General features: G+C 46.2%; 1 protein-coding gene across 3 annotated transcripts in view; it reads right to left on the minus strand.

Annotated features, from left to right (window-relative positions):
- Positions 1-792: 792 nt before the first annotated feature.
- The window catches only part of CORO2A (coronin 2A), a 65,200-nt gene continuing 41,931 nt past the window's right edge, over positions 793-24,061 (minus strand). For 2 of the 3 annotated variants that reach the window (XM_049794897.1, XM_049794896.1), the window contains 10 exons: positions 18,894-19,010; positions 14,097-14,246; positions 13,365-13,544; positions 11,764-11,880; positions 9,912-10,016; positions 9,469-9,565; positions 6,962-7,074; positions 5,798-5,888; positions 5,232-5,503; positions 793-3,832 (listed from right to left, as the gene is read on the minus strand). In XM_049794897.1, coding sequence (XP_049650854.1) covers positions 3,701-3,832; positions 5,232-5,503; positions 5,798-5,888; positions 6,962-7,074; positions 9,469-9,565; positions 9,912-10,016; positions 11,764-11,880; positions 13,365-13,544; positions 14,097-14,246; positions 18,894-19,010 — 1,374 coding nt within the window. In that variant the 3' untranslated portion in view covers positions 793-3,700. Of the gene's footprint in view, positions 3,833-5,231; positions 5,504-5,797; positions 5,889-6,961; positions 7,075-9,468; positions 9,566-9,911; positions 10,017-11,763; positions 11,881-13,360; positions 13,545-14,096; positions 14,247-18,893; positions 19,011-24,061 lie in introns of all 3 variants that reach the window. The other variant, XM_049794895.1, reaches the window with a different exon arrangement.

Here is a 24,061-nt window from a genome sequence, read left to right on the forward strand (position 1 = left end):
GAGTAGGTGGCCTGACTTAATCAAAAGGTATGAATATCTTCCCTAAGCCAGCCAGACCAGCATGGGGCTCAGCCCAACATGAAGCACAAAAACTGAGCAACCAACAAAACAAACTTTGAAGACAGCTACAGGCTCAAGCTGTCTTCAACGCACATATTTCTTCCCAGTGACTGCAGATACCCAGCATCATCACAGTGAGCATATACAGACCAGTAATGGGAATTTCACTTGTATAGTGTTCCAGCTGGATGTTGCAACTGCTATATTGTGCTTGTATTGTGATTGTTGCTTAACTCTGCTAAATCAAAATCCCATCTAACATCAAATGTCTTCAAATAAGTAAATTTGGTGATAACACATTAATCCCTTCTCATAAGGGCTCTCTAAAAGAGCCTGGTCAGAGTGTATTGGACAAGAGAAGCACCGGGACTGCAAGGCAGCATCGTCAGGAAACCCCTCACCACGTGGTATGCATCTCCAGGGGGGCTCGGTTTACTCAAGACAACATTACATAGCAGTGTAACGCAGAACGGTTTGAAATGGCCACCCCTCTGTAGCATCAAGGGCAGATGGGAAAGATGTGAGAAGACAGGCCCATGTGCTTAAGACCTGCTACAACCTGTAAGGCCACAACTTAATGCCAGCAAGAGACAGCAGGTGATACTCTTTTCTGACCTTGATTCAGCTTAATTTTTAGTCGCTTCAACAATGGGATGACAATAAGAAATCAACAACCTTGCAAGTATCAAAAAGTAAAACTCTAAATATATTTATTATTCAGTTACATTTGCTTTTCATTGCACAATTTTTTTATCCCCATGTTTTACAGTTTTTTAGAAAGCTGTTAGGAGTTTTAGAAACTGTTAAGATGATCACTTAAGTCTATTTAGGCACAGTTCATTAACACATAACCCCATTTCCTCCACTTTTTTTCTCTGTGTGAAAGATTTATGGTTGCATTTAAGCTCCAAATTGAAATATATTTCACAGTCTATGCTTTTACAGGCATACTGTCTAAAAAAGAATTTTTGATTAAATAGTCTCGACTTATCAAATGTTGCCAGCAAAGCCTAAATGAAAGCAACTTCTTTTCCAGAAATGCTGAAATCAACACAACCCTAAGATAAAAACCATGGTGGCCAACCATTTTCTATGCTAACCAGTCACAGGATAACAAAGAAAGAGTCCTCAATAGGATTTAAAAATCCCCTGGAAAAAATTGCTTTAACTTGGAAATAATTTAAATAATTTATTCTGTATGAAAAAATAAGCAAAAAAAATCCAGCAAATAAAACACATATGGTGACAAAGTGGTGTATCCCCCAGACTGCTGAGGCTGTGTCAATTGCTCTCCCTCCTGATAAATGATAGCATGAAAACCAGACTGTCATATCCCTGGGGCTACACTCTGTGAAAATGGCTTTGAAGTTTGAAGCTGTCAGGCCTGTTTGACATGGCTGAAAAACCATGAGCTTCTCGATTTCTTACACAGCTCTTCTCTTTGGTGAGAAAGCCTGACCACTTCTAGTGTACGATTCATGTGTTTGGATTAAAGCTCTGTATCTGGGGTGAGCTGCTTTTGCATGTAACTGCATACTGCAGGGTGTTCCCAGGGCACAGGAAAGGCTATTCTAGAGGATCTGAAATGAGCTGAAGCTTGTTTCAACAACTTTGTTATTAATATTTTATTTTTCGCAAAAAGAGTAGTCTTAAATAAGCGACTGATGCCAAAGGACTCTTCCTGAAGAACAACTACCCCCTCTCTGTAATGCTGCAGAAAAAAACCCAATAATATCTGTGGCTTTTTAGCACCCACATCTGTTGCTGCTATTTAGAAATGAATTAACTATTTTTGAAAGCTGGGTGAAGTCTTTGCAGCAGAGCAGAAGGGATGCCAAAGTCTTTGTGTGATTCTCCTATAAGAGTATTCAGTGCCCATGAGCTCCATGCTGGCTATTGCTTTCAAGGATAACCAGAGGGGCATCTCACATGAGCACAGGCAGTGCACAGCCTTTAGTACCCTTGCTAAGGAGTCCTGTTTGTGACTACAGAGACTTCTTTTTTTTTTTTTTTTTAAGACTTTGGGAAATCCTTAGGCTTCAGGGAACTAGCAGCGCATAGTATTCATTCCTACATGTGTCACAACAGAAGTGCACAGTTACAAGTTAAACAGCAGTTGCTTGCTCTCCTTGGGTTTAGGACATCTCCATAAGCTCTGCATTTAGGGCAAGGCAAAACATTCCCCCTCTGGTGCTGCTGCTGTACTCAGACCCCAGGGCAACTGACAGCGTGCTCTCTTGCCCCACACTGTGGGAACAAATGAGAGGAGAACCCCAGGCACCCACCAGGCAGGCAGCCCAGCTCTGCACATTGCGGACAGACTGCATAAAGCTGGTCACAGGTGCCAGCCCTGAAACCAAGGACAGGACTAGCATCCTGCTACTGCTCCTGTCCAAAGGGCTGTGCAAAGGGCTGGGGAAGGCAGTGAGATAGAGAGCTGGTGCTGAAGGGCCCGGATGAGTGTGACTGCAGGGCTTGGGGAGACAGGGCACCCCTGGAGGAGGCAGGGGGCTGGGCAACACAGCTGGGAAGAGGGAGCCTGCAGCTGTAGATGGCTGCAGGCACGGGGCACGGCACTGGCACCTGGGAGTTAAGGAAGCAGCAGCTGCTCACAAAAGGACAAGCAATAGACCGGCAACTGGGGGGGGCTGTTCATGACTAGCCATGGTCCTTTAATACCCCTGTGGTTGACAGCACACTTCTAGCACCATTGATGAAAGGTATGCTGTGGCTTGGGGGTCCAACTTTCCCCTTGTCCTTTTAATCCCTCTTGGCAAAACCCCCGCTGCCAACTGTGCAGCTTTAAATGTTGTCTTTATTTGTCTGATAAGCACCGCAGGACCATGGCCCCCAGTTGTCTGTGGCTGGTCTTTGGCAGAAGGGAGGAAAGAAGGCCACTGACTCAAGGGACCCAGAAACCTCTGCTGCACCTGCAGCTTCTCTGGTGAGAACCAGGACACACCACCACCCCTTTAAAGTAGGAGACCTCCAAACATCAACTCTGCTTTACCTATCACAAAAGTGCTGGCCCTTGGCAGTTCCAGTGCAGCCTTCCAGTTGGAGTGGGACTATCCCAAGCACCAGGTCAGGGCAGCCACGGTTTTGCCTACCCCAGCTCGGTAGCTGCAGGGCCGAACCGTGAGGCGAGAGGGGTGCATGAGGATCACTTCTAAGCTTAGAGGTGTCTCCAAAGCCCAGATGCAGAGTGGTCTCCTAGGGCAGGAGAACAGCAGCCACAGGAGCTGCACTGCTGGGTCCAGGAGTAGGAAAAGAAGGTGGCAGCTGCCTTCAGTCTCCCATCCTTATGTCATGTGGAGAGGCAGCAAAACAGGTTGTTACTAGAGCTTAACAGATGGCTTCTCCGGGACCAGAGGAGCAAGATTTTCCAAAGTCTCTCACTAGCAGTAACACATGAGCTTCTGACATAAGTGAGCGGGCAAGCAAGGGGAGCCTGGAGAAGTGCAGCAAATTCATCAATAACCGTCTGGTGATGATTAGGGAAATGTGACCACCACAAGGTAGGGAAGTCCACGCTGCCTGAAGCATCAATTTTCCCCCCAGCAAAAAACTAAGAGGAGTTATCCACAGAGCTGAGACTGCTCCAGTTGCCAGGGGTGCAAAGAGCTGCAGGCCAGCACCCTCAGTAACTGCCTACATCCATGTAGAGGTTTTTGAGCTCCAGCTCCAGCTGTTTAATTTGGATATCTCTCTGGTTTACCAGCTCACGTAGTCTACGGATTTCTTCCTGTTGCCGGTAAAACATCTGCAAAAGCTGTAAGAAAAGTCATATTTTACTTCATTTATACTAAGAAAACTCAGACTTAACATGTCAAATGCCACCAGTCCTGTTGCATCACTTCTGAGAGAAACAGCATCTAAGGAGGAGACCTTCAGCCAACAGACTGAACATCAACAGTGCTGCTGCTGTCCACTAGCCTGGACCATGTGGGTGTTTCTCAGTGCCATTTAGTAATGCTACACCTGCTTAATTCAAGTGAAAAGATCAGAAAAATATAACTTTTATACCACTGATCACTCAAAGAGAGCCTAGACACAGAGGGTATTTGGAGTCTAAATTCCTGGATCTGCCACATCTCCTACTCTGGCCTTCGTCAAGTCCTTTTACTTCTCCTTTTTTCCTGTTGATCATGCTCTGTCCTCTCCAGTTGGGACTAGCATGGCCTTTCACTGTGCATGCAACGGAGCACCCAGCTCTGCAAGGGCTGCTTCTGTAACCTTGGGGCACCAGCTCAGAAACGTGCAGAATATCCTTTTTCACATCATAGGGCAATTCAGCTGTGGAAGTTCCTGCCCATCAAGCTGCAGATGCCAAAATCTTGCAAAGCCAAAAAGGGGACCTGAGCACAGCTATGGGAAGAAAATCCTTCCAGGGTTCCTAAAAGCAAACAAGCTGCATGTACTCAAAAATGTCCCTGAGCTACCAGTGACAGGGGGCTTGCAAATCGGCACAGAGACCTACCACTGTACAAGCTTTGGTTACTATACAGGGAGGGAGTTAGCCATGGCTCAAGACAGATCAGGAGCTGCCAGGACCTTTTCTGGAGCCATTCCCAGGAGCAGGCTGCAGCCAGCAGCCAGCCTTAGTGGCACTGCATTGCCAAGCTGTCCCCCAGCAGTAAGCTGCCAAGGCAAGGGCAGAGCCAGCCCCTTTCCCAAGTCAGGTTCCACAGTACAGTTAGGCACTTAAGACTACACGGATGCATCATAGGACAAGGGAGCAGGGTACCCCGACTCCTTCCACAGCTGTCCCTGTTGCCTCACTGGGCTCTCTGAGTGCAACTCTCATAGAAGGGTTACACAGCATAAACCCCCTTCTCTTATCCAGAACCTGGAGGTCACAAGGACCTCCTTGTCCCCACCCAGCCGCCAGGCAAGCCTGTACTACAAGAATGCCTAAGAAGAGGGAATACTGATTGCTTCCTCCTTTCCAGACCCCCTCAGTTGGGGTGCTGCTGGGCCACATTTCTACTTCCTGTGTGGCAGCCAGGGCATGCAGAACTTCTGCCCCCACAAAGAACAAAAAGCTTGCACTGGCCCACATCTGCAAAATAAACCCTCCCTGGATTCTGTCACCTTCTAAGCGACACCCCTTTGCCAGCGGCTCTGGGCTTCCCCCCACAGCCCCAACCCTTCACCCCAAACATTCATACCTCATTTTCAGTTTTTGGTGGTGGACACTCAGATAGGTCAAAGCCATTGGAGAGGTGCGTTTGTTCATTTTTCCATAATTTCTTCTCCGCTCGCAGCTGTTTTCTGCTGTTTTCCACCTCACTTCGCTTCTGTATGTCCTCCAGTGGCGACCTTCCTCCCTGACCCCAGTGCCGGCTCAGGTCAGTAGTTTTTGTGAGTGGCTCTGCCTCAAGAAACTGTGGTAAGGTATTCACAGCTCCAGAGCCTGGTCTCAAGGATACCAAGAGAGGCCCTAGGGAGGGAGGCAGGTGATGGATTAGCACTCACAAACCACACCCAGAAATCAGCTGCAATTCATTCAAACAACCTGCAGGGATAAACATGGAGGCACTTGACTGGAGCAGCTTCCAGAGTTCACAGCTGTGAATATTTTAGCCACCAAATTATTTTAGCTTACAGCTGTATTAGTTATGTCTTTCCTTTTCCTCCCATCCTCTTTCTCTGGCACTGAACTGGCCAGAGAGCCAGTGGCAGCTTACCCAAGCCCTGGGGAGCTGAAGGGCTGGGGAACTCTCCGTGTGCTGACCTTTGTTAAATCCGTTCAGCCACTCTTGTGCTGTCAGCGCTGGCTGGGCTCCTGTGGTCAAGGGGTAGATGTCTTCCTGGTATGACTCCGACTGCAAGAAAACAAAAATCCAGAGTTGCTAGTCAGTCAGGTTTTGGCTTAGATAGGCCATACTGGATTGTTGTGGACTAAGAAGTTTGTTCCACCTCAGCACAGGGAGTGTCACCCCAAATCAGAAGAATTGTATCTGAAGGTCTATTTTAACTGCTGCCAGTAAGGTCTTTACACATCCAGACAACAGACTGGGGGAAGTTGGTGACACAGGCTAACCCAACTCTTATGAACTCAGCGTTCCTGAGGATGAAGAAGTGGATACAAAGGATGGACACAAGTCACAAATCATCAGCTGATCATCAGCTGGCAGAAATTGGCCAAGGAGATAACACTGGAGGAACGTGCCTGACTGATAGTTGCAATGATAGTTGCTCTGCTGCCTCTCTGAATTTAAGGCACTCATAGCTTCCAATGTTAATGAAAGTACAGGGCACAGTGCTGACAGTTCCAATGTACCTTTGCTCACACAGTCACATGGGAGCTACCTTGGCTACCTACAGATTCATGACCTGAGTCATTCTCTAGCCACACCAGCTCTGAGACTTACTTCTACATCGCTCTCAGTGCAATGGGTTGTGTCTTACATGCTACAGAACAACTGTCTGTAACACAGCTGCTCCCCCTGGGTACAGACCTGGGAACCAATCGTTCACTTTTTCCCAGGGTGATTCTTCTTCCTTCCACAAGGAGATTTTCATGTCACCCACCATCATCCCCAACATCTCTATCTCTTTGGTCATTATGTCAAACAGATCCCACCAACTGAGGAAGTTTACAGCCAGCTAGTTGACTAGTTGACCTGACAGTCAGAGAGCCCCCTTGCTGCACACAAGCAGAGCAGACCAGTGAGCATGTCTTAGAAAGTTAGCATTACACAGAGACCTAATTCTTGATTTACCCAGCCAAGGTTTGTTGGGAGTGCTGCCCCACAAACTGACCAGCTTTGTCCCTCAGACCAGGAGAGAGAAAATCCCTTGTTCTACATACTCTCGTGCCCCCAAAAGTCACTGAGAGGAGGCAATGCCCTCTGGTGTTTGTCCCAGACACGAACATGACCAGAGGTTAACTTACCCGTCGAGGCACAATCATGGAGATGGGCTCAATCAGGCTTTTAGTTGGGATCAGTTTGTAGAAACGGAAAATCTCACAAGCTGACACATCAAGGCCTCTCTTTGGCATTATTCCTGGTGGCACAGCATGAAACAAACAGGGTATAAATCTCCCTAGGAAAGGTCATCCACCATGGAAAAAGGGTCACAAAACAACAAAAGGAGTCACAGCATCAGCTCCACAGCAGCATGGTCTGAAATCTGCACCCAAAACTGACTCAGTGGCACAAATGACAAGACTAAGTAATTTTTTTTCGTCAGACCACAGAGTTACACATGGTTTTCATGCTAAGTCTCCTGTTTCTTATTCATTCTCATGAGCTGCAAATAGAGTGACCAGGACTGAGCAGAACTGGCAGGTGATGCCACAGGATTCAACTATCAGGATCACCAGGAAGGGATTTCAGGACACCTAAACAACAACAGAATAGCTATATGGGTCAGGATGAAAGCCCTTCCAGCCCAGTATCCTCCTCCCAACATTGTCCCAAAGCAGAATGCAGTATGAGAAGGGTGTGAACGTCTACTCTGTCATACAGCACTATTTGTGTTTTAGGGACTGGCTAAGCCACACAAGGTCTCTAAGTACCTTGTAAGCTGTCGTGGTTTAACCCCAGTGAGCAACTAAGCACCACACAGCCGCTCACTCACTCCCCCCACCACCCAGTGAGATGGGGAGAAAACTGGAGAAGAAGTAAAACTCGTGGGTTGAGATAAGAATGGTTTAATAGAACAGAACTGAAAAAACTAATAATGATAACACTAATAAAATTACAATAGTAATAATAAAAGGATTGGAATGTACAAATGACACACAGTGCAATTGCTCACCACCTGCCAATCGACACCCAGTTAGTCCCTGAGCGATGATCCCCTGCCTTCACTCCCCCCAGTTTATATACTAGATGGGACATCCCATGGTATGGAATACCCTGTTGGCCAGTTTGGGTCAGCTGTCCTGGCTGTGTCCTCTGCCGACTTCTTATGCCCCTCCAGCTTTCTGGCTGGCTGGGCATGAGAAGCTGAAAAATCCTTGACATTAGTCTAAACACTATTGAGCAACAACTGAAAACATCAGTGTTATCAACATTCTTCTCACTCTGAACTCAAAACATAGCACCGTACCAGCTACTGGGAAGCCAATTAACTCTATCTGAGGTGAAACCAGGACATATGCTCAGTGGACTTCTCTCCCATGAACTTGTACACTCCAAAGCCTACAACCATGTCAATTCCCTTAACAAAGAGATTGCCTCTCCTTGTAGACCTTGCTTCATGGTGTCCTACAGAAGCTTCGTTTTCTACTAATACCAAATGACTTCATTAAACAGTAGATTCTATTTGAAGGACTGTTGCTCCTTACGTTATGCATTCATCTAAATGAGAATCTAAACTCTGCTCCTCTACATTGTATTTTGGTTTGGCATTATTGGGAAAGAAGCTTTTGTGCAATAACCTTAGCAGTATGTTTGATCAACAGAACAGATCAGGTTAGGGAAGTAGATTTGATTCACTCAGGCCTTTTAACAACACTTGTACATTTCCTTTTCATGGAATGTTCTTTAAAGAGAGTATGACAACATAAAATCAGGATGCTGTACATTGAAAGGATTATAAAAGCTGAATAATGGAGAGATAGTCCAATTAAGTTTTAAATAATTTATTCCTTTCCAATAACAGTTTTTTGAAGGAGACCTGCAGGCACAAAATCCAGTGCTGCTAAATAGCTGTACCAACATCCAAGAATGGGAATGTCCACATGTAGTATGGAGGGGTGGCAAATCGTCTTAAAAACATGTCAATCTGTAGAGGAATATGGCTTACAGGGCAGACTGCAGAAGGTTCAACAAAGGGCTACCAAGAGGGTGTGAGGGCTGAAAGCTAAATTCTGTAGCTTGAATGAGTTAAACAGTGGGTAGTATGCACACAGGTTAATAAGCAAGGGTCACCAATGGAGGAGAGGTGACCTAATCACAGCAGGTCTATCTTTGAATAGGAAATGCCAGTACAGAAGGTAGGCAAGTGATAAGAGTGAAGGCATTAAGTTGTGGAATACCCATTACCAGAGAAATTCCAGAGTGGAAACAATGTCAACAGAGTTTAATGCCAAAAATCTCAGAGCAGATTCACAAAGGGCAAGGACCATCGTCCACCTTTAAATCCAGACTATCATCCCTTCCACCTTGACCAGGTATGTGAAAGGGGATGCAGCAGCCACTGGTAAAGCTGCTCAGCCCATGCTCTGCTGGTCGGAAGGGACCCATCCAAGCTGTGACCCTGTAACACCACCTGTGATATATAGGTGAGCTGGGCCAAGCCACCTGTTGTGCACCTGTAAACCTGGGTGGAGCCTGGAATCTGACCCACTCTCTTTTCTGAATTATATTTTGGATAGTCCTGGACTCTGACAGCCTCTAAAACAAAGAAGCCACCATCCTGTTATAACATTAGACGTATGCCGCCACTCACCAATTCCCTTCTGTGGTAAATGAGAATGATATTCCATCAGGTAGTTTAGGTATGGTTTCTCAGGGCTTATCTCATAGTACCGTATATTTCCATCACCCTAAAGGCAAAGAAAATTAACATAAGCCAGGGTCTGCTGTTCAGCATGAGGGCCTGAGAAGAATGCCTGGCCCCAGAAGCCATGCAGGCTCAAGAATGAACCAAATATTTACTGCCAAATTCCTATGTGGGACAGTTAGGGCTCTACAACATACCTCCCCACAGTAAACATGGTACATCTGCAGTGGCAAATATAGCCTGATGCTGCAGCACCCTCAGGCCCCATCCCATCAGCATATATCTTTAGGCTAATGTGCATCAGAAGCATCTTTGACTTCAGCCTGACGCAATGCAGGCCAGGAGAAGAATCAGACAGGCCAGCATTCGCTGATATTGAAAGCACTTACCTTTCCCGCCACGTAAAGCATGCGTGTGTCTGAGTCATAGAAGGGAAACAGGAGTCCTGAAGAGCCATCGAGATCCTCCTCCAGTAAAGGCACAGAAAGGTCATTCTGGGCAGGACACAGAAAAAAAAGACAGCTGCAATCATCTGTCACTCACCTCAGGTCAGGGACACCTTACCTGAACCCCACCTGGCAGAGGTATGTAAGCGCAGCTCCATAAAGATCCTAGGACACAGCCAGCTGCCCTGAGCAGAGGGCCACATACAGACTTCTTCAAAGCTTTATGGGTGGGAAATAGGTGTTCTGCCCCTGGCTCTTGACTGCGTGCAGCACCTCAGGACATCAGTTCCTACCACCAGAACATCTCATGCACCTGATGACATCTCGGGGTAGATAAGATAAGAAACACTGCCTGCCTCTATGTGGGCCACCAGACTCTGGGAGATGGAGGGGCCTTCAGGGCATGTCTGCATCACACAGTGAACTACTCATGTTCCCTCACTACCTCTAGTCAAGGCAATACCTCCACAATAGTGCACCACTCACCACAAGAACAGTCTACATCAGCCAAGCAGTCTCTACACTGCACGGTGGGAAGGTTCCTATTGCAAGGGCAAAAGCTTCCATCAGCCTATTGCAAGTTAGCCATGTAGGAAGACATAGCACACCACTCCATATACAAATTTGGCATGTCTCATATAAAGGTATCCCTGCACTGCTGAAGGGAGCAATGTTGGGAGGATCAGTGGGGCAGAGTATAGTGTCCCATGGTTGCCATTGTGGCTATTGTCACATAATATGTATTTAGCATAGGGTTAATACATACTTTGTCCTGCAGAACTGCCTAGCTGCAGACTCCAGAAAGCCAGAGCTTCTGTTTGCATGCAATGATGACATGGGTGGACGAGGACCTCAGAAAGAGGCCTGTGGGCAGGTCCTGTGCCAATGCATGTCCCTAAGGAGGTTGCACATGCCTGGCCTCACAGGTCTTCCCACTGTGTTCTCAAACTAAGTGTGGCCAGCTCCTCTAGCAGGTCTGAAGGCAGTGAAACCCTGATATGAGACCCATGGTGTGTCAGAGCACTGCTCAGCTTTGTAGAAAGCCTTCAGACAGCAGCACAGTGCTTTTCCTCCCACATATGCAAAGAAACCATGTCCAAACATAGCCAAATGGCAAATCATATACCTGGTCTACCAGCTTTGTCTGGTACGAAGGGTAACAGCACAACAAAGAAGCAAAATATTGTGCTGCAAGTTGGTTGATGCGGAGGGACAAAGTGAGATGCTGACAAAGGAAAAGCATCTCAGTGCATATGAAAGGTGTAGAGAAGAGCAGGTTTTCACAAGGCTAGCAGTCATCATGATAGGAGATCTTGTCTTGGAAGTGACCAGTAAGTGCTACCTCAATACTCTGCTGTTAGGTATCATCAGAAATCAAAAACACCCCACATCTTTTTCCCCATTGAGGACTTCACCTGAGTAGACTGTGTCTAGAGCTCATTTCTCTTTCCAGTACCAGCAATAATTTGCCAGTAAAACCAGTAAAAGCTGCTTTTAAGTCAGAACTACGGTGACCACCCGAAGGTCCTTTGAAGGATTTTTTCCTGTAGGGGGCACAGCATTCTCTTTGTTCTGGAGGATTTCTATGCTGAAAGCTTTGAGACCACCTTCAGAAACTCAAATTCAGTTAACAGTGTCATAGCAGTAAGATCTATCACCCATTAAGAATGTGACAGATCACTTCTGAATTGCTGTTATAAACCAATTCTTGGGTATTTGGCAAGTGGAAAACTTAAAGTGACAGCCAAGAGAGAAAACTGAAGCTGGTATGGTTATGATTGCTGGTCCAACTCACTTGATCCCATAATGCGATTTGCCTATTATTCCACCGAGATGTTCCAGTAGAGAACAGCTTTTTCACATTTCCAAGGAACAAGACTTTATTGACTCTGTGAGACTTGTAGCTGGCTTCCTATAGGAAGAGAAAGGACACTGTGTAAGAGACAGCACCTGTTGCATAGCTACATTGCATGCTACATGACACCTCTGATTCAGTCACATCTGAAAGATCTGCTCAGCCTGGCTAAATTACAGTGAGCAGATTTCATGGGGATCCAAGGAAGGTGGCCTAAACTCTTCAGGAGTATTCCCAAAAGACCAGTCAATCTCTCAAATTATTCATTCAAGTATTTACAAGGGGGCAATCTCTATTAGTTGTAGGCAGGACTTCCTGTGTACACAAATCTGTGCAAACACCTGCAAAACAGTCAGCTTCACCTTACCAACAGATATAAAGTACAGGCAACAGGAACAACCCTGGCAGTGGGACACATGTACACTTGCATCCACCTGCCCACTGGATCTCTACAAAGCCCTCCCAAGGCATCCCACAGAGGACTGGACACGCTGGACCAATGGGCTGAGGCCAATCGTATGAAGTTCAACAAGGCCAAATGGCGGGTCCTGCACTTGGGTCACGGCAACCCCATGCAGCGCTACAGGCTTGGGGAAGAGTGGGTGGAAAGCTGCCTGGCAGAAAAGGACCTGGGGGTGCTGGTCAACAGCTGGCTGAATATGAGCCAGCAGTGTGTGCAGGTGGCCAAGAAGGCCAACGGCATCCTGGCCTGTATCAGAAATAGTGTGGCCAGCAGGAGCAGGGAGGTGATTGTCCCCCTGTACTCGGCACTGGTGAGGCCGCACCTCAAGTCCTGTGTTCAGTTTTGGGCCCCTCGCCCCAGGAAAAACATTGAGGTGCTGGAACGTGTCCAGAGAAGGGCAACCAAGTTGGTGAGGGGCCTGGAGCACAAGTCTTATGAGAAGTGGCTGAGGGAGCTGGGGCTGTTTGGTCTGGAGAAAAAGAGGTTGAGGGGACACCTAATCGCTCTCTACAACTACCTGAAGGGGGGTTGTAGTGAGGTGGGTGCTGGTCTCTTCTGTCAGGTGGCTGGAGATAGGACAAGAGGAAATGGCTTCAAGTTGAGGCAAGGGAGATTTAGATTAGATATTAGGAAAAAAATTTTTACTGAGAGGGTTGTCAAACATTGGAATGGGCTGCCCAGGGAAGTGGTTGAGTCACCATCCCTGGAGATATTAAAAAAGCGAGTAGACAGGGTACTTGAGGACATGGTTTAGTGGGCATGGTTAATGGTTGGACTCGATGATCTTGAAGGTCTTTTCCAACCTAAATGATTCTATGATTCTATTCTATGACTGCAAGAGGGAGCTATGAAAACAGTGCACTTCAAGAAGGGTTTCAGGGAGCGAGGAGCATGGTACCAAAATGCAGAAACCCTGTTTTCTACAATGACAGCAAGTGTTCCATGAAAAGCAGAAGGCAATAGTACCATCTGGTGCCTTGGGCAGTGTGGGGCACGGGTGCGTCTTCTTTAGTGGCAATGAATCTACCCAGAAGAGGAAACACTCTAAGGGGTATGATCAGCTGGACCACAAACTTACTTGTAGGACTGTTCCTGCACGAGGGTCTATCAGACGTATCTTTCTGTCCCTGCAGGCTGTGGCAAGGAGGCTGCCATCTGTGTTGAACGACATGGAGAGAACCACATCTTTGTGAGCGTCGAGGATCTTCACCGGGTTTGAGATGACAGCCTCCCTAGTGTCAAGGTTCCAGATCATTATCTGGAGCAAAAGAACATAAAAATCAGCCCTTTGCTGCCTGATCAACTGGGGACTTTGTGTACTCTATTCACTTCTTCCTCTCTTCCCTAAATGTATAGGTCTTACTATCATAAGTGGTTGTTCCCTGATATTTAAAATAATTCCTGGTACTTACAGCAGTGTATCAGGGACACAGTGTCTGCTCAGAATAACCAATTTTCTAATTTCCTTTGCAACCACATTTTAGACATAAAAATGGCCAGCATCAATGCAGATATTTGCACTAGCACAAGAATGAAGCCGAACAAAAGTGTATGGCATTGCATATTGTATCCAATCCAGTAACAGAAAAGCAGAGAATAGACTGAAGTTCATGAGAAGCCTGGAAAATTAGCAAGTCCTTTTGAACTTGTAGCAATGTCCGTTTGCCTTTGGGGTCACCATGGAATATAGCCCTCAAGAAGGCTTCTGAACTCTTTAGTATTATCTTACAGCTTGAAATTAAAACAAATTTCAACACACCCTGCCAAACAGGGTGTCCCCGGAGGAGAGGTCCACAGAGAACAGACCCACCTTGTAGTCATAGCCGGAGCTGAAGAGGATGTTATTAGCAGTGGGATGCCATTCAATGAGGTCCACTTTTCGAACATGCCCAAGAAGTTCCTTCTTCGGATTGGTAATGTTTCTTGTTAGCAAGTGCTTGGGGATGTCCCAGATTTTAACCTGAATGGCACAGTATCGGTCTTTGTGAGATTCCTGAGTAAGGAGCGAATTTGGAACTTACCAATAACTATTATTGCCTTATTATTATTATTCCCTTGGTAGTGAATAGTGAATAAAGCTCCTGGCTTTACTGAATGCCAGTCCTTTAAATTAGTATCTTTACTTTTTTGTGGGCCTTAAGACTCCTCGTTACCCTCTATCTTTAGCCAGCAGTTCTACCAGTTTGTTTTCTCTTGGCAATCCAACCCTTACACCTGGCCAAGCTGTCAGCACAATTAGGAAAAGTTATTCCCAAGGGGAAGAAGTAAACCACAGATCTTACAGACCTTTCCTCCTAACAAACTTTGAGCAAGAGCAAGCAAATCTGAAACAAACTTTAGAAAAGAGTCCCAGAATATATTATAGCAGTGATTGATCCAAACAGTCATCCACTCAACACTACCTGGTAAAAGAACTGAGAACTCCCCTGGTCAAACGACAGCTATAGTACTGTTTGTCCCATAGAAAAATGCACCAGTGCTGAACACTTTGCAAATGACACACACATTTGTCAAAGTAAAGAGAAGCCCACCCAGGTGGCCACACAGCAGATGCCCTGAGAAGAGAGACTGGGTAGCACTCAACACTGGGAGTGTGCTATCTCATAACAAGTCTACCTGCAGCCCTGGGTTATTCTAGAAGGATGCTATATGAAGACAAAAATCCTTTGTCCTCCTGGGGTGGAAGAAGACAATAGAGGAAACCTGCAAAAGGGGCTGAACCTATGCAGGTAAAATGAAAGACTCTTTCTCACACTAACCGTAGAAGCACAAGTATTTAGGACGCGAACAGATGATTAGCCCATTGGCTCAATGAAAATTACTATGCTTGCTATTTTTCTAGGACTTAGCCTGAAGCAAGAGGGAAATGCTCTTTGAAGCAGATAGTTCATGGAATTAGCCACACCCACCCAAGTCTCCCACTGTTTGGCTGATGAGGATCACACCTTTCAAAGCCAAAGAAGGAGAGGCACAAATTCTGGGCTCTGCTGGGAAAGATCATAAGCACCGTTCTCAACAGTGTTTATCCCACTGAGGAATCAAGCCCATCAAAAACCCAAGGACTGTGGGGTCTAGTAGCCTCCAGATTAACTTCTACAGCTGTAAGAGACAGCATCACACTCTACAGTTTCAACAGCTATCACTAAAGGAATGGGGCTGAGAGAGTAGAAAAGGGAAAAATAGGTTGTGTTCATGCTGCGAAGAACTGCCTAGAATGAACCATTCACTCCCCATGCTATGAAATGGTTGGTGGTAAAAGCAGGGAAAAGCCCCTGGCAGGAATCTCAGGATGCATTAAATGGCAGAATTTGCTAGTGCTTAGCATGCAGAAGAAGCAGGTCTTGGAGCCAGACCTGTCAGGCCAAGCAGGAACAATCCATGAACCTTCTACCCTGCTGCATCTTGAAGAAAAACTGACATAGCAAAGTAAAACGCACAGAGTTGCCCCTCTAAACATAGGGGAGATCTTCAGCAACCTGAATTCATACATGCCTGATGATTTGCCAAAAGGAACAGAAGAGTTGAGAGGATAAGCCGTCTCCCCATACTGTTCAAATTCTCAGCCCCTGGCCACTTGCCTTGCCCTCAGTCCTAAGCCTGCCTGAAGCAGCAGCGGGAATTGGAAAGGTCACTGGGTGTTCACAGAGATTAACCATCCCCTCCGGTACCCAGAAGTACCACTCTACATGTTTCAGCTACACGCCACAAAAGATAGCTGTGGTACCACCAAGGCAAGCTGAGGAAAGGCTGGTTAATGTCCAAGAAACCTCTGAGGAATGTGGGTCATGGGAAATTTCCACCATCTTCACAGAAGCTTTTGGCCTCCTCAGAAGTTCCAGGCAGACCCAGCCCAGTAAGATCAATCAGATGCATCCTACATACAAGCCAGAACAGTGGCTTATGCTAATGCTCAGAAATGGCAGAGAGCACCAGGCCTTTAAGAAAAGATAGCAAGGGAGGCTTTGGCTCTAATGTCCAGTCCAGTGGAAGTGTTGGACGCTTCTGGGACCCCAAAAACTTCCTCAGACTTCTCTCAGAACAGAAAGAAAGTATTACTGTGGAGATGTCCCAACAGTATGTGCAATCTGAGCTCTCCAGTACAGGCTAGGACAAGTAAGACAGATGTTGACCCCATGGAGTAAGTCCAACAGCAGCCAATGAGATGAGGAGGGGACAGGGGCACAGCAAATCTCAGGAGAGCTGGAAAGAAATTAATTTTTTCAGTTTGGGAGTGAGAAGGCAAAGGTGAGCTCTTCTGGCTGCCCTTCAACTGCATTGCAGGAAGGCACAGAGAAGATCGAGCCAGACTCTTTGGAGGTGCACAAGGAGACCACAAAAGTCAATAGACATAAATGGCAACACGGGCACTTTCTGGAGATCAGAGCACCCTATTTTCCCTAGAAGGGTACTCAACCCCTGGAAGAGGGCCCAGTGAAGCCACAGGATCTGTAGCCTTGGAGATCTTCCCAACTCATCTGGAGAAGGCTTGAGGCAACCTGATTCAACTGGCCTGCTTTGAGCAGGGCTTGGACTAATTGACCTTCACAGGTCTAGCTACCAGGTACCAGGAAATACAGTCACACTAAGAAACAGTCTGCTGTCCCCACTACTTAGCGTGGAGGGAAGAGGTGTCCGTACACTGTTTCACTGTGCAGGGGACCCCTAGAATCCCATTTCCTGGTACAAGGATGATGATGGGAGGGTAGTACCGAAAAAGAGTACAGTCACAAACAGCAAGACTTCTTAAAACAACTTTTGGTGCTGAGACCAGTGACAAGCTCAGGGTTTCCATTCTTTAGCCTGAAGAATGATCCAGTGCCAAGTTGCAGTAGGAAAATGGAAAAGCAAGCTGACAGAGAACAGTCCTTCTGCATATACCCCAGGGTCCTGGTGGACAATAGAATAAATATGACCCAGCAGCTTGCCCTGACAGGGATGAAAGCTAGCAACATTCTGGTCTGGAACAACAGAAGGATAGCTACTAGATCAAGGGAAGCGATTTCACCTTTACTCAGCAATCATTAAAAACCAGCTGGAATACTGCATCCAGTTTTGCAACTTCCAGTGCAAGAAAGATGCTGATAAACTTAAGTGAGTCCAGTGGAGGCCACCAGGATGCTCAGAAGGCTGCAGCACTTGTCCTGTGAGGAGAAGCTGAGGGAGATGGGCTTGCTCAGCCTGGAGAAGAAACAGCTTCAGCGCAAACTGACAGAAGCCTTCAACACTGACAAAAGACTACTGAGAAAATAGAGCCAGGCTCTGTCTTGAAGTGCAGGGTGGAAGGACAGGATATAGCATCACTAACTACACTCGGGACGTTCTGACTGCACATAAGGAAAAAATTTCCCCATGGGAGCAGTGAAGAACAGGAACAGGTTGCCCAGAGAGGTGGCGAAATCTCCATCCTTGGAGTTTTTCAAGACTCAGCTCCACAGACCTGTGCAGGAGGTGGGAGTAGAGACCACTCAAGCTCCCTTTCAACATGAATGGTCCTGTGATTCTGTAACTGCAGCAGGAATCTTCAAAACTTGTGCTCATTCCTCATCTGAGGCTCAAAAGAGAGGGCATGGTGGTGCCTTCCTGCAACAAGTCCTTTTTGAGACAGCATGAAAGCCTGGCATACAGGTTGGAAGATAATATAAAACCCTCACAGGCAGCTCAGAAATTGAAAGGAGCCTTCAAAAAAGACATGAATGTCCAAAGAAGCAGAGGCAAGTCACTAAACGGGAAGGACAATTCAAAGGGCCTAGATTTCCAATTCAAGAGTGATTTCTGGCAGAGCTGAAATGGCAGAGGATGTGCACCAAGCCAAGGCTGGAGGAGATAACAAGGGAAACCTCACTGATGCTGTGTGGCAGAGGGTGAATATAGCCAGTGGGAGAAAACACACATGGGATCTCTGGAAAAAAGCACAGTAGTTAGTCAGATGTCCTCGCTATCACAGAAGTCAACATCACACATTTGACAGGACATGGAAAGCAACCTTTCAATGGGTAGGTATGGGCTAAACTGTCCCTTACAAACATGAATTTAATCTTTCAATTCCTAATAACTGGTCTGTACCTACACTGGAGTAAAATATGTGACTGCATCTTAATTATACTAACTTCAGCTAAACTACTGATTTCAGAACAGTATGATGCAGATTCCTCAGCTACCTCATAAGTGATCCAGCATGACTTAACTGAGTGTAGGAACACACTCAAACTTGCTCTGCAGGGAATTAATCTGAAATAGCTGTTCCAGATTATGTTGTGCTGAAGCTTTTATTCTAAAGTAAAGGAATAGTTTCATAGCAATTAAACTTGAATAGTCATTCCATTTTAAATTCATATGCTGTTTTTCTCATGCAAACACACCCAAAAAGACGCAAGCCCCCACAAAACAGATCTTCCTCCTCACACTGATTTTGGTATATCATCCAGAAGGGATCACAAAGGTCTGACCTCAAGAGAAAGAAAGGAAACTTACTCTTACCTGACTTTTTTTATAAGTATATATATGCTTTCACATCTTATCCATGGGCCTTTTGGTTTCTTTTTTTGTTTCTTTCCCCAAAAAACACATTAGCCAGGTAATAACGCAGAGTACAAGCTGGTAAACTTACTGAGGCATCTTCTGAACACGAAGCTATTACAAAGTCATTGAACGGGTTCCACTTGACATCCAGAACATTCCCTTTGTGCCCACATATTTTGGGATAATGTGGGTCGAGCTTGCCTGTCTGGAAAAAACAAGTATCATCAAACCTAAGGTGAGCCATGGAATTATGGGACATTTCCAAGGAAGATCCAAGCCAACTCCAACAAGAAACTTCTTTCTGCTTGTTATGCTCCAAATGCCCTGGGTGCTCTCTAGCTGTTGAGAATGGGATTTTGCTGTCCCTGCAAGGCAAGTCTTGATGATACCACTGAAAAGAAAGGAAAGAAGTACTCAGGCCTTCCTAAGTACACACTGCTATCAAGAAATCTGTACAGCAATCCAGTCTGCTGAAGTTAGAAGACAGTATTTGGTTCAGACACCAGAATAAAACTTAGAGGAAAAATAATCATGAATGAGTTGAATCTTCCACATTTTTTAAAGATCTTGGCGGGGGGGGGGGGGGGGAGAACAAAAAACCCAAACAGAGTCTCTTTCAGAAGACATTTCTTATAAGCAGGGGAGGGAAAATGGTTTAGCTTTTATTTTTTAGCCTCACCAGCTAGCATTTATTTTTTAAGTAAAAAGAAACTTGTGACACAAATTAAAAATGCAGTTTTTCTTTCAACAAGCTATCTATTTCTCTCTGGTAGTGTTCAAATCTAGCCATTCACTGGATTCAATCAGCACTCCAGGCTCTCAGAAAAAATGCCCTGTTCGGGTGGCATCTTTACTGGTAAAATTGCAAAGTTCACTAAGGAGTATTGAGGGCATTGTGCCACATGGGGGCTGTGTTGCATCAGGATAAACCCGTACTTTAGGCTCTGCTACAAACTCAAGTCGGTATATTTATTATGTGCTAGGAAGGCGCTAGGGATTTTATTAATATTGGAGCAGCACTTGCTGCTCCCTGTCAGGAGCAGGAGAAGTATGGGGAGCTGCAGGACCCACCTTGCATCCCAAACATCTGTCGAAGAGCAAAGGTCAGTCACCTAAGGAGAGATGTGGTGGCAAGCTGCTGATGCTTACCTGCTCACTTTTATCCCACCTGGAAGAATCGTAAATCAAAATGAATGCAAATGCGTGCTCTCCTGGAAAGCAGACACTTCTGTTGGTGTCATCCCTGCACCTCTCTAGAGGTAGGCCTTAAGAGTGCACAGCAGAGGGGAATCAGTGTTGGCCCTAACCTGGATGGGGCTAGGATGTAATTTTCTCAGCCTTGAAAATTTATATGGTTTTGAAGGCAGAATAGGACACGATATGTAAATATTCTGGCTTCACTGGAAAGTTTGTTGCATAGACTGGGACGAACCTGCTTTAAACTGAACACCCAGAGGGCTTTGAAATGTAAAAGACTGTGGTTTTTTAGACTACAGTCTAAAACAATTCCCTTTTATAATAGCAACGATGCAAAGTGACTTGGGAAAGCAGAAGAGAGATAAAAGGCCTTTAATAAGCAGCGTTGCCCCGCCCACGGTGTCCTTTTGTAGGCTTCAGGACTGGTTTCAAGCTGGCAACTCAATGGGCTGGGCAGCCAGCTCCACAGGGATCCCTTGATCCGTATGGGAACCCTGTCCCCTCCCAGAGCTGGCTGCCTGTCTGCTCCCCACTCCATTTGGGAGACTCCCAGGCTGCCCTGAGCTTGCCTCTGTCTGCCCATACTGCAATGCTCTCCTACCCCCACATCCTCAGCAGGCTCAACTGGGCCTGGAAAAGGAGCCCTTACCCTCCCAGCCACGTGTCCCACCTGCCCCAATGCAACCCTGCAGCACTGATACAGAGCAGGACCCACAACACATGAACCCCCCGGCTGCAAACAAACAGGTAGGGCTGTTGGTCTCAGACTCACATCTGCATGTAGAAGTGAAGCTCTTCATGTACTGGGGGAAATTTCATTCTACAGACCAAAAACTATTTCAGTAACTAGATTTGTTGTCATTCATGCAGAGGTACCTGACTTCCACAGTTACTTGCAGAGCTTGAAAATGAGTAATTTTTCAACCGCTCACTTTCTAAACTCCCAGCATTTTCAAAAAGTAGCCAAATTCAGAGTTCTTTGACAAAACCACTTCTAGTGGGACAGCTGTTAAAACTCTCCCAGCAGATTTGTACATAGTAGATTACTGTGAGATGGGTCAGCCCCACCTCTCAGGTGTTCTCCAAAGGACATTAACACACCTTGTCATCACAGCACAGCACTCACATACGGCTTCAGTTAGGTAAGGCTTAAGAGGTCATCACAGGTTTCATTTCATACTCCTTGCCCGCAGAGAGAAGGGAGCAGGGTTTGCATCTAAGAGGTCTACACAATCGCAGATGTCCTCACTTTCACACCTGATACTGACACATTGAAAGACTGGAGACTGCAAAGACTTGGACACAAATATCTCTCTGTCTCTCAGGACTTTGTTCTTATTTTGCTATCCGTTTGCTTTATGTTGCGAAGGAACAGACAGATGCAGTCTCAACAAAGACTGGGCATCAGAAAAGGAAAAAGGCAGGCCTTCGTCTTTCAAAGGAAGGCCACAAAATTGCCCGCTGGGTCAAGATCCTTCCTTAGCATCAGTGCATGCACTTCCCCAACACATCTGTGTCAGACACCAATCTACACCCAGGCCACAATGTGGGAAAGTAGCTCATCTCCCACTTACAGCCACAGAGCCCGTGTCTCCTCAGACTTGGAACATTCACAAAGGTATTCAGTCTGTTCTAGGCACCAGGCAGCCCCTGTGGCCACAGCCACTTCCAGCCCTGGTGAGATGTCCTTCAATGACACACCTTCATGAGGACCTAACTGACACATTCTGCAACAGAAGACCATTCTCCAAGTGGTGGCAAATATTCAACTAATTCCTCTTCGGGTTGAATGCAAAGGCCTGCTGAAAGGAGGATATCTATAGCAAAGAGCTCTTTCCCTACATAACCTCTGCTGCTCAGCCCCAGGCTCTCAGAGAGGAAGAATGGTGCAGAAGGCAGGAAGTGGTATTTATTCAAGGAGAGATGAGAGAGCTTGGTGTCCGTGACTCAGCAGGAGAGGAGCACAACAATCAAGCAAGGAGGCACAGTTAAACAGAGAGAGGTTGAGCCTGCATTCGAGCACATGCTGAAGCAGGCAGCCCCTCCAGTAGCACGCAGAGAATGAACTCAAAAAAGCACTGGAGGGACAAGAGCAGCTCCCTGAGCAGGTTGTTCATCCTCCCTGGAAAGTGGAGCCCTCCCTGTCCTAGCTACCATCTCCCACCTTGGCTAAACATGATGTCCTGACTCTTGGGCTTTTCATCCACACTGTGGCATGCTTGGGATGTGGCTGCTCCCTGTGAATCCAGTCAAAACCATGGATCAGCTGTCCATCATGAGAGGGCAATACTGTCCCAGGCACATATCTCCAGTCTGGGCTGCCCTCAGTGGCCTGGCAGCCAGGGTCACAAGCTAAAAGAGTGTGCTGTCTACCATGGATCACCACTACAGGAGGAGGTGGCAGCCATAAATAGCACCACCAGGAGCACAAGTTGAAAGCTGTCACTTTTCACTAGGTGGCACTGGTTTGGAAGTGCATTGTGAAAAAAAGTAACTGTATCACAGCCCCCAGACACAGGGTTGCCGGTTGCTGAGGCTGCTCTCCCCCACCAGCATGGGTCAGGAACAGGTATTCAGAGAACGGCTGTATGAAGCACAGCACGTACAGATCCTTTCCCTGATACATCACCAAAGGTCAGCCCTCAAGGGACTTCCTGAACTAGGGGAACAACATCTGCACAAACACAGTTCATAAACCAACTCCTCTCCATAACTCTGTCCTGTTTTGAACCCCTTAATTCTTCTGGGTTCATCAGCATCTGGAGAAGTGAGCTCCACATCTGAACTGCAGAAGCATTCACATCTGCCTCTAACAGTCTGCTCCCTGGTCTCCAGGATCCCCTTCACCACGCAAATCAAGAATTGCTCCTTAGACTTCTTCCCCACCCTCTTCACAGTTTTATATACCTCACTCATTTTTTTCCCCAGACTGACTGAGGCCTAACCTACAAAGTCTTTCGACACATGAAAGCAGTTTCACATTTTCTGATGTACTTTAATTATCCTTTTCTCTATCTCCTAGTTCTACCATGCCTTTGACTTCTGCAGTCAGTATTTCGGATCTGGGTGGAGTATCTGAGCAGATGTTAAGAATGGAAGAATCGCTACTAAAGACTAGCCAGGCTGAGAAGAGGTGAGAAGACAGAAGAATTAACAGTAAGCAGTGCAAGCACCTTCAGCTCATTTTGCCAACACTTTGAGAGCTGGGTCCTACCTCACATCCCACAGTCACCAGCTGCCTGCTTATAGATGCAGCTCTGTGATAAAGACAAGTTCTTCAGCCTCAGCAGATCATGGTCGAGGGGACAGAAATGACTCAGTCAAGAAAAACAGGGTAGTGGTTAATTTTAGAAGGATTGTCTCTGAACAGCACCAGCGGTGAAGGAGCTGAATAAACAAAGTTTACAAGGGCCAGGAACTGTGCTAGGTTCTTCAAGCATAGCCAGTTCGCTTTCATCCTTAGCAAATATGTATTGAAAAAGTGGCATTGCAATAACACCATCAATTAACTTTTAATTAAAGGCTGAACTTTCGCCTTTCATCTGTTCTGCCCTGATTCCAGAGAGCTCATAATCTTATATTGAAGTGAATCCACATTAGTGCATGCCTAATTTTTCTGAAGCAATAAACATCAGACAGCTAGCTTCTCCCTCTCATCAGATCCCTAAGTCATCAAAACCCATAAACATGGGATTTGTTTCTGAAAAGGAAGTTTTTCCAGCATCAGTGCTTGAAGCTTAAGAGCTTCATTGCTTGATAACTGTGTCTCCATTCTTTCACAAAGGACAGGTTAGAGCAAAACATACTGTATTCTCCTTTGGTCACAGCTGAAGCCATGCCATTAAAGCACCTTTCAGTTTTTGCCCTCTGTATCTACTGCTTTTTTATTTGCAATTTCTCCTAGGAGACAAACATCTGAACAGCACAGTTCCTGCTGATTATACAAGAAAGGCAAATGAGATACGAAATGAAAGGAGATGTTAAAAAACTGCAAGCAGCAATGTAAAACATGTAAGTACACACATTCCAGGAATCACCTGTCAGGACATTGGGGGCCCC

Source organism: Accipiter gentilis, chromosome Z, assembly GCF_929443795.1.
Source record: "Accipiter gentilis chromosome Z, bAccGen1.1, whole genome shotgun sequence".
NCBI classification, from domain to species: Eukaryota; Metazoa; Chordata; class Aves; order Accipitriformes; family Accipitridae; genus Astur; species Astur gentilis.